Here is a 14871-nt window from a genome sequence, read left to right as displayed (position 1 = left end):
GGGGCGGTACTGTGGAGGTTGGTTGAAGCCTGAAAGGTTTTCTATGCATCTCCCATGTGCTGAAGCTCTAGCAGCAAAAGAAACAGTTAATGGCAGCCGATATTCATTGTACTCGCATACAGTTGCTCTATCCAGCTTATTTCTTTCTTTTCTGATTCTAGGACATCTAACTTGGGGAAGAGCCATAAAAGTTGCCCAGAGCAGTCAGTCATTCTGAGTTTTAAAAGGTCTTGGTTTGTCAAAGTTTTTCTAGTGCTGTCAGAGGAGGATGTGCCTTGCCAAATTGGGTGTCTTCATCTCCTTCCTCAACAGTTTATATCTTGTCTATTTAGATGCATCGTTTCCCCCTGGGTGCCTCTAATTGGCTTGGTTATTTTCACTTTCTTTTTGTAAAAATCAACTCAATATATATCAATAAGAATATTTGTCTATTGGTTTGGAAGAAGAATGAGGCAAAGTAATGGAAATCGAGGTTTTGTATGCAATAAAGTTTGGAACATATTGATCCGATACAGATGGTTCTAGACAATACCAGGTGAAGGATGTAGTTTATTTGGTCCCCAGGTTTATATTTTTAATAAATAGTTTGAAGAATCAATTTGGTCAAGGTGTATTCGAGTAGTCTTTGATATAATTAAAGAATATTATCAAGATTAAAATGGTACACTTGGAAGTTATGGAAAATTTTTCATTTTCTTCTAGAGGTTAGATCACTGGAGCTAATTTAAAGAGTTGGTCTAAGGCCTAAAACAGTTCCTTTGTTGTAGTTGGTTCTGAGTATGCCTCCACTATAATTTTCAATACCTTGTTACAAAGGTATTGAAAAATATAGTATGCCTCCACTATATTTTTCAGTACCTTGGCCCCCAGGTTTATATTTCTACATTAGAGCGCTTTTTCTTTTTCCTTTATGTTGCTTCCAAAGGGACTAACAACTCATATTCAACTATTCTGAAGTAGTCCAAGTCGTCCAAGGTATCACCTCACTTGCTTTATGTCTATGAAATATATCCACTTAAAGTGGGAGCAGAACAATTCCCCCTTTGAAAAGAGAGGAAGAAGTAGCAAATTGTTTTGAGTAATAGTACTGATTATCTAGGAAGCACGGACATGGATACGATATGGTAATACAAGCAATTTCTGAAAAATTATAACATAAAATGACCAGTACAACATAGGTATGACACGAGTACAATACAAATACAACACGGGTATGACACTCTAAATGAAGTGTCCGCACTTCCTAGTTGATTACGCAACACTGGCATAGAAGAAATTTCAAGAATATTTCTATAGCGTCAGCAATAATATGACAAATAGTAGCCTTACAATCCTAAGAGGACCACAAAGAAGATTACAAAGAATTTAAAAAATATATTATCTGGAATAGTGGTACAAAAAGTTGTTCAATAATTAACGGTGCTTTGAAAGAAGTCTTCTGAGAAAAAAATGACTACAAGGAATGATTTCGACCCTTGGTGAAGTTGTCAGCACTTAGAATCAAGTACTCACTTTCTTATCATTAGAGGTAGTCATAGCTCATATCAGATATAAACAATTAATTACTAGAATAGGGATCTAAGCAGTAATAAGCGGGTTTCATCATGTGAAATGTATTTGTTTAGTCTTTTGGTTTATTCTAGATAAAGTAGCTTTCGCTTAATCAACGCAACATGAGAATAATCAGTATCTTTTTTTCTCCATTGTCAATATAAAAGATAACCTGCTCCCCGTTATCTCTCTCTCTCACACACACTTGCGCAGGCATGCATACACGCACAATGAACTCAGTTCGATGTAGCAAGAGCAGCAACAAAACTCTCTCACTTGTTTTCTTGTGTCTTCTCTCATTTCTAAATGAGCAACATACTGTGCTCACTCTTGCTGAAGCCAAAAGCAATGTAATAAGTTTCACTATTGTTTGCCTATACTATAGCTGTTGCTTTCCTTCTCATACCTTGAACCATTCTTGGCAACTAACTATATAGTGAGAATTAACAGGTTTACATCGTTTATATGGGAACACGGCAGCATGATGATCCAGAACTCCTTGCAGAAACCCATCACACAATGCTTGCTAGAGTCCTTGGAAGGTATAACATGAGAAACATAATTCCTTGAGGTTTCAGGTTGATGGTGGCTTTAGTTCAGAAATAGTTTGAGCCAGAACTGATTGTTCAATATGTACTTGTGCAGCATAGAAGCATCTGCAGAAGCCATGGTCTATAGCTACAAACATGGCTTCTCTGGTTTTGCAGCCAAGCTTACCAAGGCTCAAGCGCAAGCAATATCAGGTACTCCTTCAATTTTCGCTAAACAGGTACTCCTTCAATTAGAACTACGAAAAATTTCTACGTTCATGCAAGTCTTCTTTATTGGTGCTAGTGCTACAGTCATCACATTGCGAAGAAATGAACTTGAAAGCAGATGGAACCATGAAACATAAAGTAAGACATGACAAGGCCATCAACATAAGTTACATGCTAAGCACACTGCAGCCAGAGCAAATGCCATTAAATGATTGAACAATAACAAATAAATCATAAAAGTCTTGAAATTTAAAGGTTTTAGAATTAATATTTTATAGTCCTGCAATCTTTAATACAGTCAATTTCAAGCCTAAAGCGGTGGCCTCCATTTTCTGTCTTTGAGTCTTGAGGGTTGTAGTTAGCTGCTGGTTCTGTTTATGTATTCTGTTAGCTTGTTTTCAGCTCCTTGTTTTGTTTGTGTAGATGTGGCTTTGTTGGTCTGCAGCTCAGCTGCTGGCTTTTGCAATTTCATTTATTGTGTTTAATGAAATTTCTCATTTAAAAAAAGAAACACGCTGAACAACTCCTCGCCAAACAAAGTTCATGTAAGAAAAAGTTCTACATTCAGTAAAAAAGACTTTTTCCCTGCTTGATCCATTTCAATTAATCCTTGAATCAGTCAGGGTTGCAACCTCTGGATCCCACACCTGTGCTAGGGTAAAAAGTGTTAAAGAGATAAAAGCTATGATTTCAAGACAATATTTGACACAAACATTTTTCAAATTTCAACTATTGTAAATATGCTCCTTACCACAGATTTAAAGCATTGTCCTACATTTCTTGTTTGGTTGCAGAGTTACCTACTGTGTTACAAGTCATACCCAATCGCTTTCATAAGTTACAAACCACAAGAAGTTGGGACTACCTTCAACTGTCTTCGTATTCTATAACTAATGTCCTGCACAAATCTAAAATGGGCAATGGCGTTATCATTGGTCTCATTGATACAGGTACTGTTCCTCTCCTCTCTGTGAACATGTGCGCCCTTGTTGTGTGCAAGCGTGTGCATTCATATCTCTCACCAAACTAATCCCAATAAATGGTCAGCAGGGATATGGCCAGAATCCCAAGTTTTCCAAGATGAAGGTCTAGGGCCAATTCCTTCTAGATGGAGGGGCATTTGTGAGTCAGGAGAGCTGTTCAATACAAGGAAGACCTGTAATAGAAAACTTATTGGAGCTCGTTACTTCATCAAGGGACTCCAAGCTGAGTATGGACAGCCATACAACAGTACTGAATATCAAGAATGCTTGTCCCCAAGAGATCTATCGGGACATGGAACATCCACATCTTCAATTGCATGTGGATCCTTCGTGGCCAATGTGAGCTACAAAGGACTAGGTGTTGGCACTGTGAGGGGTGGCGCACCCCTAGCCAGGCTGGCTATGTATAAAGTATGCTGGAATCTGTATGGAGGAGGAGTATGTACAGGTGCTGACATTCTGAAAGCCTTTGATGAAGCTATACATGATGGGGTAGATGTGCTATCACTGTCCATTGCCCCTGATCTTCCCTTTCCTGATGTGGAGATACACAATGGGATCTCCATTGGTGCCTTCCATGCTGTGGCCAAGGGAATCACTGTTGTGTGTGCAGCTGGAAATGCTGGCCCAAGTGCTCAAACGATACAGAACACATCACCTTGGATCATAACTGTTGCAGCAAGCACTATAGACCGGTCTTTCCCTACACCCATCACCCTTGGAAACAACTGGACTACAATGGTAATTCTCCACACCGGATCATGCACTTCATAAAGAAGGAAGAAAAATAAAAATCCATGTCTCATCAGTTTCTTTACATTGTTGCAATGAACGGTTATTAATTGTAGGGCCAAGCGATCTTTACAGGAAAGGATACAGGGTTCATCAATCTGGTCTACCCTGAGGTGCCAGAACTCCTATCCCCCCGGTACATATTCAGAGAACATAGTACTGCTTTAAGTCTTTACATTTCATTATATGTATTGTGTTCACCAGGCCCTCCAAATTCCCTTCACATGGGCCGTCTACTATGGACTAGTATAGCTTAAATATCTAATCAGGTATATGATGCACTTGTCATATCTGCATCATATTATTCCCTCTAGTTTTAGCAAGTAATTGCGCCTACTCTTTGCATGAGAGTATGTGGCATATAACCATTAAAGAAAACCTTAGTTCAACTATGACTTTGTCAATAACAATTTTCAGCTTTTATTTTCCTGTTACCTGGAGTTGTTATACAGTTACTGCGAATCTCTCACACCAAATGACACTTGGTTGGCTGGAAATGTGGTGCTCTGCTTCACTTCAAATTCTAATCAGTACGCAGTAGAGGATGCTGCATGGTCTGTCAAAGATATTGGTTGTTTGGGACTAATTATTGCTATAAATCCCAGTAGGTCCCTGCATTCATGTGATGATAACTTCCCTTGTGTTCAAGTAAGCTATGAAATTGGTACCCAGATACTCTACTATATTCGCTCTACCAGGTATCACCATTGTCCATGCTATCAAAGATGTAATCATCACCATGGTTGCTCTGGTTGATATCAAATTCATAAATGACATAATTGTTGCAGGAATCCACTTGTCAGGATTAGGCCTTCCAAAACACATCTTGGTAGACCTGTGTCAACCAACGTGGCATACTTCTCATCTAGAGGGCCTAGTTCCATCAGCCCAGCAATACTAAAGGTATTTCCTTATTATTCAAAGCTAATACAGAAAATTTGTATGTGGGATGTCAGAAATTACTGGTATCTGTCTCATTGGTGTTCCAATGTGGTCTAATGACACAGCCAGATGTAGCTGCCCCGGGTGTCCATATACTAGCAGCAGTTTCTCCTCATAACCCAGAAATTGCATATAAGTTTCAATCAGGAACATCCATGGCAACTCCTCACGTCTCAGGCATTGTTGCATTGCTCAAATCATTGCACCCAGATTGGTCCCCTGCTGCTATCAAATCAGCACTTGTAACCACAGGTACTTATATTGCTCTTTCTTTCAAGTACTGCAATGTCCTTTGCTAGTTACACTTTAGATGCATGCATGGTTTAAAACGCATCAAATTAATATGGTATAATCATAATCTGCAGCATGGACTACTGATCCATCCCGTGAACCAGTATTTGCAGAGGGAGAGCCAATGAAACTTGCTGATCCATTCGATTATGGTGGTGGAATTGTTAACTCAAATAGGGCAGCAGATCCTGGTCTTGTGTATGACATGGGGACAGCAGATTATATTCAGTACCTCTGTGCCATGGGCAACAACAACTCTGCCATTTCCCAGCTTACTGAGCATCCCACATTCTGCCCCATAAAACAACCATCTATTTTGGACGTAAACCTCCCTTCTATAACTATCCCAACCATTGGAAATTCAACAACTCTTACCAGAACTGTCACAAATGTTGGAGCGGTTAATTCCAGATATGTGGCCATTATTGAGCCTCCGCATGGCATAACTATAGCAGTAAAACCTCATATATTGATCTTCAATTCTATGATTAAGACAATCTCTTTCACTGTTAGGGTTTCCTCTACTCAGAAAGTGAGCACAGGATACTCTTTTGGAAGCTTGACTTGGACTGATGGGGTGCATACTGTAAGAAGTCCAATATCTGTGAGAACTGAGATAGTAGAATCTTATGATTGATCAGAAGGTAATGATCTGGATAGGCAAGCATGTCCAATTAAAATTGTAAAGTTATCATAGTGACTTTGAATAAAATAAAAAATGGCTGCAGTCTCTAAACATTAAAATTATGCAAGCAAACAAAACTGCTTCTGATACTCTTGATATGGGTAATCCATTTAGATTATTTTGATATCAGTTCAATGGCTCCTTAAAAGCCTACATTTAGCAACCATCAAGGCACAGAAAATATACTTTTCAAGCATAACAAAAAAAATAAGATAAAGAACTGGCATTTTAACAGAAACATGAGTTTGAAGTTGTTGAAGTATAGAAAAGAGAGCACAGCAGTAACTTAAATTGTCTTAGCCTCTTAAGTTTAGACAGAAAGAAGGGTATAAAACAGAGACAATAGAACTAAAGAGAGTCATCTGAGCTAATTATCATTTACAGATTGCATAGTAATTACATGTTATATCTGCTCCATCAGTGTTGGAAATCACGTGGTGCATATCAACTTACAATAACTAACTACCCTTGTAAACATGTTCATACATCTCAAAATTTCCTCATTTGATCTTAAATGTTTCGGGTTTGTCTAAGCATGCTGAGTCCTCCAAATACATCATTGCCGTTTGATTCGAAGACATAGCTAGTTAAATTATCTCTGAAAAAGGATCTTCCTTTGCTAGGTACATCTAGTCTGCCAAGGAGGGTTCTCTAGCTGGTTCCACCACCCTGGGCTCAAATTTCTCAGCTTTACCGTCTTCTTTAGGTATGATAACACCATATCCTCCAGCTTTTCTTTTGTACACGATATTAATCTCACCTGGAGCAAAGGCAAGTGAAAAATTGGACCCAGGATGATTATGATAATTAATGTTTAAAAAAAAAAAGTGACACAATAAGTATTTACCAGTTTCTTCATTCCGGAAAGCATAGAAATCATGATCAACATTTTCCAGTTGCTCAATTGCTTCAGAGACAGTCAAAGGTGGCATATCAAAGTATTTTGTACGAACAATCTGAAAGACAGGTACATGGGGTGAGTGCAAATGTGTGCTGGAGAAGAACAGCTCATCTAGGTATTTTGCAATTATTGGCACAATTCCTTTGATGCACAGATTTTAAAGACAAACATGCAGTGCCTAATTGTTGTTCGAAGAAGAGAAAGATAAAATTTCCAATCACTTTATAATGGTAATTCAATTTTATGCTACAATTTAATTGTAAAAGCTATTAACTAAGAAGATTAACAATATGCATATACAATTGAAAATGGAGTCCTTATATATATATATATTATTGGTATAGAGTAAAAATGCAGTCTAATGTATGAGAGAGAGAAGCAAAGGTTCAAATCTAAAGTTCTGGAATAAAAATTTTTACAACTAGGAAATGCATGATCCTAATCTAAGAGTGCTGGGATACTAATATTGAATGTCAACATAAGAGTGTTGCCCAAGAAGATCAAGATCTGGATTTGGGAAATTGAAATGTAATGACAAATTTAGAATGAAAGGGGAACAAAACTGATCTTTTAAGAGGACAAGAGTTAAAATAAACAGAAAATATATAAATTTGTAGATAAATAGAAATGGCCAAGTAGCAACCTCATCAATAATTTCTCCATCATCTTCTTGAGAAATGGCATCTTCCTCTTCATCATTTGTCTTTTCCTTCATTGGTTGTATTGTAGGCTCCCTAACTTTCAATCTGTCGAACCCCTTCATGTGCCGGCCATGATCGGACTCCTTCTCTTTAATCTTCCTCAGCTTCCTTTGTATTATCGATGAGACCAAATCTATACTCCCAAAGACTGTCTCACCTTCTTCCTCTGCTCGAACCACTCCATGCTTCTTTGTATACAATGTAACCTACAAAAACACACGCTCAGAATACAATGACCCATTTAACACAACCTTACAAATCACAAAAAACATACATAACCAAGTAGCATTAACAATACCTCACACCGCCGAATTCTTGGGCCTTTCCCAAACTCTCCACCCCGAACTGAAAACCTGACATCCACCTCCCTAACCAAATGACTGTGCTTAGCAATTGCCTTCCCCACCTTCTCTTCCACATGCTTCTTGACAGTCTCAGTTAACTATATTCACCCATAAACATTCTCTCATATCAATTTGACAAAGTCCTATTTATATAATAACCAAATGAACATCAAACAAACCATAGAAAATTAAACCCCATTCTGATTGTTCAATATGCATTCACAGAACTTCATACATAAATCTATAAGTTTCACAAGTACCTAACTTCATTAGATAAATAGGTTAATAAAAGAGAAACAGAAACCATGAAACTGAAATATGTATATTCTATTATTATTTTTCTTAGCAACCAAGACATGGGTCTTTGACTTTGTATATTCTATTATAATTTTTCTTAGCAACAAAGAAAAGGGTCCCCAATTATACTTTTTTTCTAAGGTACCAAGAGAAGGGGTTAGTGCAAAACTGCAAATACCTCCAAATTCCTGCCCTGCATAATCAACTTCACTGAAGAGAGTGGACCATCCCAAGACATTCGGACAGAGAGTGAAGCATTATTGCCAAGATGGCTTTTTCTGGGTGAGAGGGAAATGGGTATAAGGTTGTTCAAGAAACTGGATTTGTAGTTGGATAATGTGAAAGTTAGTGAGTTTGTAGGCTTGGTGGAGAAGGTGGTAAGGCTGAGGAGAGAGACTGAAGAAGAAGAAGAAGATGATGATGATGGTGAAGATGAGATATGGGGGAACTGAAGTGTGGGTTGTAAGGAGGATAATAGAGTAGCCATGGGAGCTGGGAGGGTGTTTGGATGGAGAGAAAGTGTGGGAAATTGGAGGGGTTTTGAGAGGTTCAAGGAAAATAGAGAATAGAGACAGGAAATTCTGGATTTTTTTTTTTTTGAGCACCGGAAATTCTGGAATCTGTATACGTATTGTGTCGTTATCACAGTGTCACAACCTTATCCGATTTAATAAATTTGGAAACTTGACATCTTGACTCTCGCACGCTTTAAAAAAAAAAAATATATATATATATATATAAATAAATAAGTGTAATATTTATTATTGTTACGTTCTAATTAAGCTATATCAGCGTCTACCTCATTATTATTTTCTTTATAATTTTTCTATAATTGTTTTTAACATTTATTTTTTATTTTATTTTAATTTTTACACTTTTTCTAACATTTCTCTACTCTTACATTTTCATCTCCTCACTACTCTCTACATAAATACTATTCTTCTTCTTTTCATCTCCTCACTACCTTCTACATAAATATTCTTCTTTTTCTTCTTCTTTCTCTTCATCTTTCTTTATTTTGTCTCTTCTTATTCACATTCTCTTACTATAAATTTGTAACTAACTATTACATTCTATGCATGGTTTTTTCTCACAAAAAAAGTTTTTTTTTCTCTCTCTCTCTCTCAATTTTTTGATGAATTTTTTATACATTCTTTTATTTATGCCAAATTACTAATCTTTGGGAATCCTTTTTTTTTTTTTTCTACACTAGAATCATTAAGCTCATTTTCTCACTTAATTTAATTGGGTAGTTTGCTGGAATTCAAAAAAAGGTTCTCTCTCTCTTTCTCTCTCAATGTTTCGATGATTTTTTTATACATTCTTCTATTTATGCCAAATTGTTAATCTTTGGGAATTCTTTATTTTTTTTTATACACTAGAATCATTATGCACATTTTCTCACTTAATTTAATCGGATAGTTTGCTGGAATTCAAGTAAAACCAGACAATAAGGAATTTTACGACATTGGAGAACACCAAAATATATACTAGCCAAAAGTTGAAAGTCAACAAATTAGTGGAGTTATGATTAAACTTCTATCGGGATGGATGGTATTGCCAATGTTCTTTAATTAGCATCTTTATTTCTATTTCTCTATATATGTTTCCTAGAGTTAGAATTAGTCTCATTTTTATTTTCTCTATTATATTCTAGGTAAACCAAGAGTTCTTTAAAACTCCACATTGGTTAATGCCATTTAGATTTGTTTTTCCCTTTTCTTTTCTCAATGAGTTATGGAGAGATTTGTCATTTCAAATGTTTCGGTATTTTATAAATTTGTATTTTAATTCTAAAGTTATGAGTAGTATATTTACTCACCATGGTTAAACATTTATAAACAGATTCTTAAATAAATTTAAAATATTCTATTATTAATATAAATAGAATGGGAGAGTGTTATTATTTATTACCCCAAATATATTTGATAAGATCACCCTAAAAAAAAAAATTATCTCACGCAATGCGCATGTCTGTGACTAGTTGAAATAAAAACTAGTTCTTGAAAAAAAAAAAAAAAAAAAAAGAGACAAGATTGCTAGAACAATTTCACAATTATTGAGTGGATGGATTGTGATTAGTGCAACATTATGTTCACAAGTCATATGGAGTTACTATTGACATCATTTTTATTGTACACTAATTACAGTATACTATCTCAACAATTCCAAGACTTATTATGGCTTTTAGACTTATGCTATGTTTGGTTGAGGTGAAAAGGGCAAGAATAGAAAATAGAAAAAAGAAATTAAATATGAGATGAAGAAATATTTATACAATAAAATTTTTAATATTTTTTATGCTAAGGTGATAAGTTGTGATTGATATACAATAAAAATGATGTTAGTAGTGATTTGTTGTAAACCTTTTTGTGTGAGCCAATATGAGCCAAGCTTGGATAAGGAGGGAGCCTACATGAGTGCTAACCAGAGGGGTCTAGGCCCAAACTAAGCAATCCGAGGAAGATTCAAATTTGTGGTCTAAGCTGAAGAGTGAAAAGCTTAGGAATCTAAATGGACGACTGGAGTCTATCAAGTCATGCCAAGGGAACAATGATCTGCCTAAGTAGAAGTTAAAGGAAGCTTCTTGATGAAGCCGTATCTCCTTTGCATTAAATGCAATGCACTAACCAGCCAAGCTGCATTTGGCTAAATGACCCTTCTAAACAATGTCAAAACAGTCTGTTACCTGCTCAGCTTAGCCTTAGAAAGAGGGGAAGAGGAAGATGTGACAAGTATCTCACCAAGAAGATCATCAACCCTACAAATGGAAGGCCCAAATTAGAGCAATGAGACTATAAATAGGAAAAGATCCCACTTGTTGTAGGGATTGAGAAAATACTAAACTTAAGAAGAGAGAAATTATTGTGAACTATTGAGTTGATATATATCTTTTCTGCTGATGTAATTATAGTGTTCCTTAGCCAATTCGAGGAAAGTTAATAAATAAAGAGGTATTGTTTGTTTACCTTTTGTCTTTGTGTTTAAACTTTAAAGTCTTCCTAGCTTGAGTATCTTTCCATTACAAAATAGTTAGTTTTAAAGCCTACCTTTATAAATTAATTTTTTTGATAGAGATTCAACCCCAAGTGAGTTATTCGCTTTCTCAAAAAAAAAGAAAAAAAAAGAGTTATTCGGTTTTTACCCCATACATATCAGTATTTTATAAATGTGATTGGCATCATGTCAAATCTTAATTATTTTTATTTACTATTTAAAAGTTGACACATCACTTTATAAAGTTTAAGTAATAAAATTTGCAGCAACTATAACATTGTTCTACTAAGCAATATTTTGGTACGGCTTGGGGATGATGTGATTGGGATCATACCTACAATATTGTACGTCAAACCATATGGTTGCCTAGTTGGGTAAATGCTATTAATGAGGATAATAATTTATAAAATTAATTATTTGGTTAAAGTCCATATAATTTGTTAAGGGCTTCTAAAAATGTAAGTTGATAACTGGTCCATCATGTTCTAGCCCAATAAGATGGTTTATAATTAGACTAGCTAAATTAAAAAGTTGTTCAAAAAGTTTTTAAAAAATAAAAACTTGTTCAAGAAAAGAGAAAAAAATTTAAAGAGAGAGAGAGAAGGAACATAATAAAGTTTATAGTCTATTTCAAATTGTGTCTCAAGTTTTTAATTTTGACTTCCAAAACTTATGAATAGTTCCAATTTGCATAACTTGTCCATCTTTGTGATTAATTTTTGTCAATCTAGGTAGTAACAAAGTGGATAAAATGGGAAAATCGTTGTTAAAACTTTGTGTTGCACTTGAATAAACAACTTCAATTTTTTAGTAATCACTTCTCACTCTAAGCCTTTCTCCCTCTCTACCTTCTCTAGCTATTCAATAGCTTCTAAATTGATTTTTTAACAAGCTGACTGAAACATAAACATAGAGTTTAATAAATGATTTTCCTCTTTTTGCTCTATTACTGCCTTGAGGAATGGAGGTGAATAATGAAGTTGAACATAGTCTCAAATTGAAATAATTTCATAAATTTGAGATTTTAATTGATAAAATTAAAATTCTTTGTATTAATTTGAAACATACTATAAATTATGACTTTTTATGTAATTTTCCTCCTTGAAAAAATCAATTTAGTTATGTGGGGCAGAAAGTAGGTGATGAAAGCATGAACAGTTAGGAAAAAAATGTGGGTGACGAAACGAAAGAGTTAGTGGGAATCTTCTAAAAAAAAAAAAAAAAAGAGAGTTAGTGGGAAAAAATGAGAAGGTACACGTGGAAGTGACTCGACCCACCCCCAATTTATTTATTTAGTTTATGTATATTTATTTAAAACTTTAAAATTTTAGCTGTAAATATAGGAGTTTTCTAATTACCTCAAATATTTGGGTTAGTCCAATAATACTCTTAAAAATATATAAAATTTTTCAATTAGTCTAGTAGTTATAGAGAAAAAGTAATTTTTGTTTTCTCAATTTTGTTTTTTGGACATGGCTAATATCAAACTAAATAAATTTTGTATACTCATTGGAATTTAAAAGATAATAAATTCTCCTAAAAATTATCGTTTGAATATACATATGTCAAAGTTGATAATTTTGTATACAATATATTCATAAATTATGGCTTACTTTAGTATTAAAATATTAAGGTTTATATATGTGTGTATGTGTGTTTATACATATGTGTGTGATAGTTTTTTTTTTTTTTTGACTCATAACTAATATATTAGTACCTCAATTTGACCCCAAACAAAAAAAGTCTTGACTTTGTCCCTATGTGTATGTGTATGTGTATGTGTATGTGTATGTGAGTGTGAGAGAAAACTATAATGAGATTTAGGCATTTCTTATGTCTGGGCAACGGTGTTCATCTAAAAGAAAATGTTTATACTACAAAAATAATAATATCAATAGTTGGCAAAAAGTCACCTGTAATTCTATAGATGGTGACATATGTAAGTTGGGAACTATATGATATGTGTTAGTTTGGTAACCATGTCGTGTGTGTTTTTTAAATTATTTATACCACATAAAAGATGAGTAATGCTAGAGACACATAAAAAACACTTATCTGTTGCATGAAAGAGTTAAAGACACTTGTCAAATAGTTATAAGATCCGAAGACACTAGTAAAGTAAATAGAAGCGTTGAAGACCCATGTCAATTGGAAATTACCACTCTGCTCTCTTATTTTGTGGGATAGGATAGTTATGAGCTGAAAATAACTTCAATATTTGCCTATAGAATAAGGGTTATGCATGAAGAACAACACTTAACACATGGATCAACAGTTCGAGGCAACATGCCTTCTTTTATCTTAGGTGTAGGGTAGTTCTTGTAGCACATAGGATTAATGTAGTATTGAGCTCTTTGTAGCCATTTCCTTGGTGTAATTACTGATAGTTCATCTTCAATATTTGTACTCAACTCACTACAAAGTTTTCAATTAGTTTAGGAAGACCACATTTTTCATGCTATTGGTGTATATAAAAGTTGTATTAGTTGTGGACCAAGTTGAAAATGATATTACTCCAATAATAGCAGACCATATCAATAGTTTTAAAAAATATCATGTCGTATCAACAATGTTATTCTAAAGTTTCTCATACCACAAGTTACTCGATAACATTTTGAATTTTTGGTGGAACTTCTTCCATCTAAACTAGAAAAGTAGTGATACACTTGGCATGCCTGGTAAGAGATTATAAGTTACTTTATTCGAATAACATCTTAGATTTATGGTGGAACTTCTTCCGTCCAAACTAGAAAAGTAATGATACATTTGGCATGCTTCGCGAGAATATAAGCTACTTTATTTCCTTGAGAACGAACATGGGAGAATTGTAACCACAAAGGCTGCCGACAAAGGTTTAGTGATTATTCGCATCTTTCGGAGAGCCCATGAAAGGTCTCTCTTGAAAATATCTATTGAGAAGTAAGTAGGTGTATGGTTAGGTTGGCTGAAGTGGGTAGTCACCAACACTAATGTTTTTTATTTTTTATTTTTTTTTTATAGGAAAAAGTTTTTGGCAATTGAATATGTTTTTTAAGAGTTAAATAATTATTTTTAATTTCCCCTATAAATAGTTTCAAAATAAATAGACTCTAGGTTTCATTAACACAAAAGTAAAAATAATTAAATAACTAAGTAACACAACAGGAATATTTTAGACAAGAAACTGGGATGTTAGAGATGGGGGGATCAATCCCACCCTTTGGGTCTATCTTGCGTTAGACATTGTGGCTTGTGGGTATCAAAATTTGCTTCTTTGAATGTATAGTTTACAAATCAAAATGAAAGGAATTAAGAGAGCTTTTAATCTCTCCAATGATGGATTTAATGGATCAATGCTATCATTGCATTAAGGAGTTTTGATTATGAAGAATCAGGTTTAACGCATCTCTTTTGTATATGACAAATTTATGGAATTGGCTCGAGCCATTTAACATGTTTAAATTACAGACACGTGCATCCTAGCCTCTTCAGTGCACGGAAGCACTGAACTTAATCTTTGCCCCAAATTTAAGTCCCATTTCCGTTGCCTTCGTTACCGATTTTGCTCTACAATAATTTCAGTGTACGCAAAAATAACATCACCTTTGAGTGGTTTACTCCATCAATAGCTCTACATGATTTGCCATCTC

The 14871-nt window shown here is 34.7% G+C and overlaps 2 protein-coding genes and 1 long non-coding RNA gene across 8 annotated transcripts; 2 read left to right on the top strand and 1 right to left on the bottom strand.

Moving 5' to 3' along the window:
* Positions 1 to 1435: 1435 nt before the first annotated feature.
* LOC115959229 (subtilisin-like protease SBT3.5) lies at positions 1436 to 6064 on the top strand. Of its 5 annotated transcripts, none has more exons than XM_031077564.1 (11): positions 1436 to 1504; positions 1765 to 1901; positions 2002 to 2093; positions 2197 to 2294; positions 3104 to 3259; positions 3360 to 4033; positions 4141 to 4220; positions 4537 to 4782; positions 4873 to 4987; positions 5092 to 5278; positions 5392 to 6064. In XM_031077564.1, exons 2-11 carry the CDS (start codon positions 1767 to 1769, stop codon positions 5952 to 5954), a joined length of 2346 nt encoding a protein of 781 aa, XP_030933424.1. In that variant the 5' UTR covers positions 1436 to 1504; positions 1765 to 1766; the 3' UTR covers positions 5955 to 6064. The 5 variants fall into 5 exon arrangements, with proteins under 5 accessions (XP_030933424.1, XP_030933423.1, XP_030933422.1 ...); XM_031077563.1 differs by having other exon boundaries at positions 1439 to 1528; XM_031077562.1 differs by lacking the exon at positions 1436 to 1504 and having other exon boundaries at positions 1585 to 1901.
* A 198-nt stretch (positions 6065 to 6262) lies between these two features.
* Positions 6263 to 8850, bottom strand: LOC115959232 (ribosome-binding factor PSRP1, chloroplastic). Of its 2 annotated transcripts, XM_031077571.1 has the most exons (5): positions 8424 to 8848; positions 7903 to 8046; positions 7547 to 7810; positions 6850 to 6958; positions 6263 to 6762 (listed from the first exon to the last, which is right to left on the bottom strand). In XM_031077571.1, the coding sequence occupies exons 1-5, from the start codon at positions 8730 to 8732 to the stop codon at positions 6632 to 6634; spliced, it is 957 nt and encodes a 318-aa protein (XP_030933431.1). In that variant the 5' UTR covers positions 8733 to 8848; the 3' UTR covers positions 6263 to 6631. The 2 variants fall into 2 exon arrangements, with proteins under 2 accessions (XP_030933431.1, XP_030933430.1); XM_031077570.1 differs by having other exon boundaries at positions 6263 to 6958; positions 8424 to 8850.
* LOC115959233 lies at positions 6943 to 8509 on the top strand. Its single transcript, XR_004084805.1, has 2 exons — positions 6943 to 7018; positions 8387 to 8509. It is a non-coding gene; the product is annotated as an uncharacterized LOC115959233 (long non-coding RNA).
* Positions 8851 to 14871: the final 6021 nt, after the last annotated feature.

Source organism: Quercus lobata, chromosome 9 (genome assembly GCF_001633185.2).
Source record: "Quercus lobata isolate SW786 chromosome 9, ValleyOak3.0 Primary Assembly, whole genome shotgun sequence".
NCBI classification, from domain to species: Eukaryota; Viridiplantae; Streptophyta; class Magnoliopsida; order Fagales; family Fagaceae; genus Quercus; species Quercus lobata.
The sequence above is the reverse complement of the archived record's forward strand: the minus strand, read 5'-3'. Positions and strand labels throughout refer to the sequence as shown.

Excerpts from the sequence above, each read along its gene's own strand:
- LOC115959232 (XM_031077570.1), bottom strand. The coding sequence starts at position 8,732 with ATGGCTACTCTATTATCCTCCTTACAACCCACACTTCAGTTCCCCCAT. Across the intron at positions 8,047-8,423 it reads TGCAGGGCAGGAATTTGGAG|TTAACTGAGACTGTCAAGAA; the intron begins GTATTTGCAGTT and ends GGGTGAATATAG. Across the intron at positions 6,959-7,546 it reads ATGGAGAAATTATTGATGAG|ATTGTTCGTACAAAATACTT; the intron begins GTTGCTACTTGG and ends CCTGTCTTTCAG.
- LOC115959229 (XM_031077564.1), top strand. The coding sequence starts at position 1,767 with ATGCATACACGCACAATGAACTCAGTTCGATGTAGCAAGAGCAGCAAC. Across the intron at positions 2,094-2,196 it reads CTTGCTAGAGTCCTTGGAAG|CATAGAAGCATCTGCAGAAG; the intron begins GTATAACATGAG and ends GTACTTGTGCAG. Across the intron at positions 3,260-3,359 it reads CATTGGTCTCATTGATACAG|GGATATGGCCAGAATCCCAA; the intron begins GTACTGTTCCTC and ends AATGGTCAGCAG.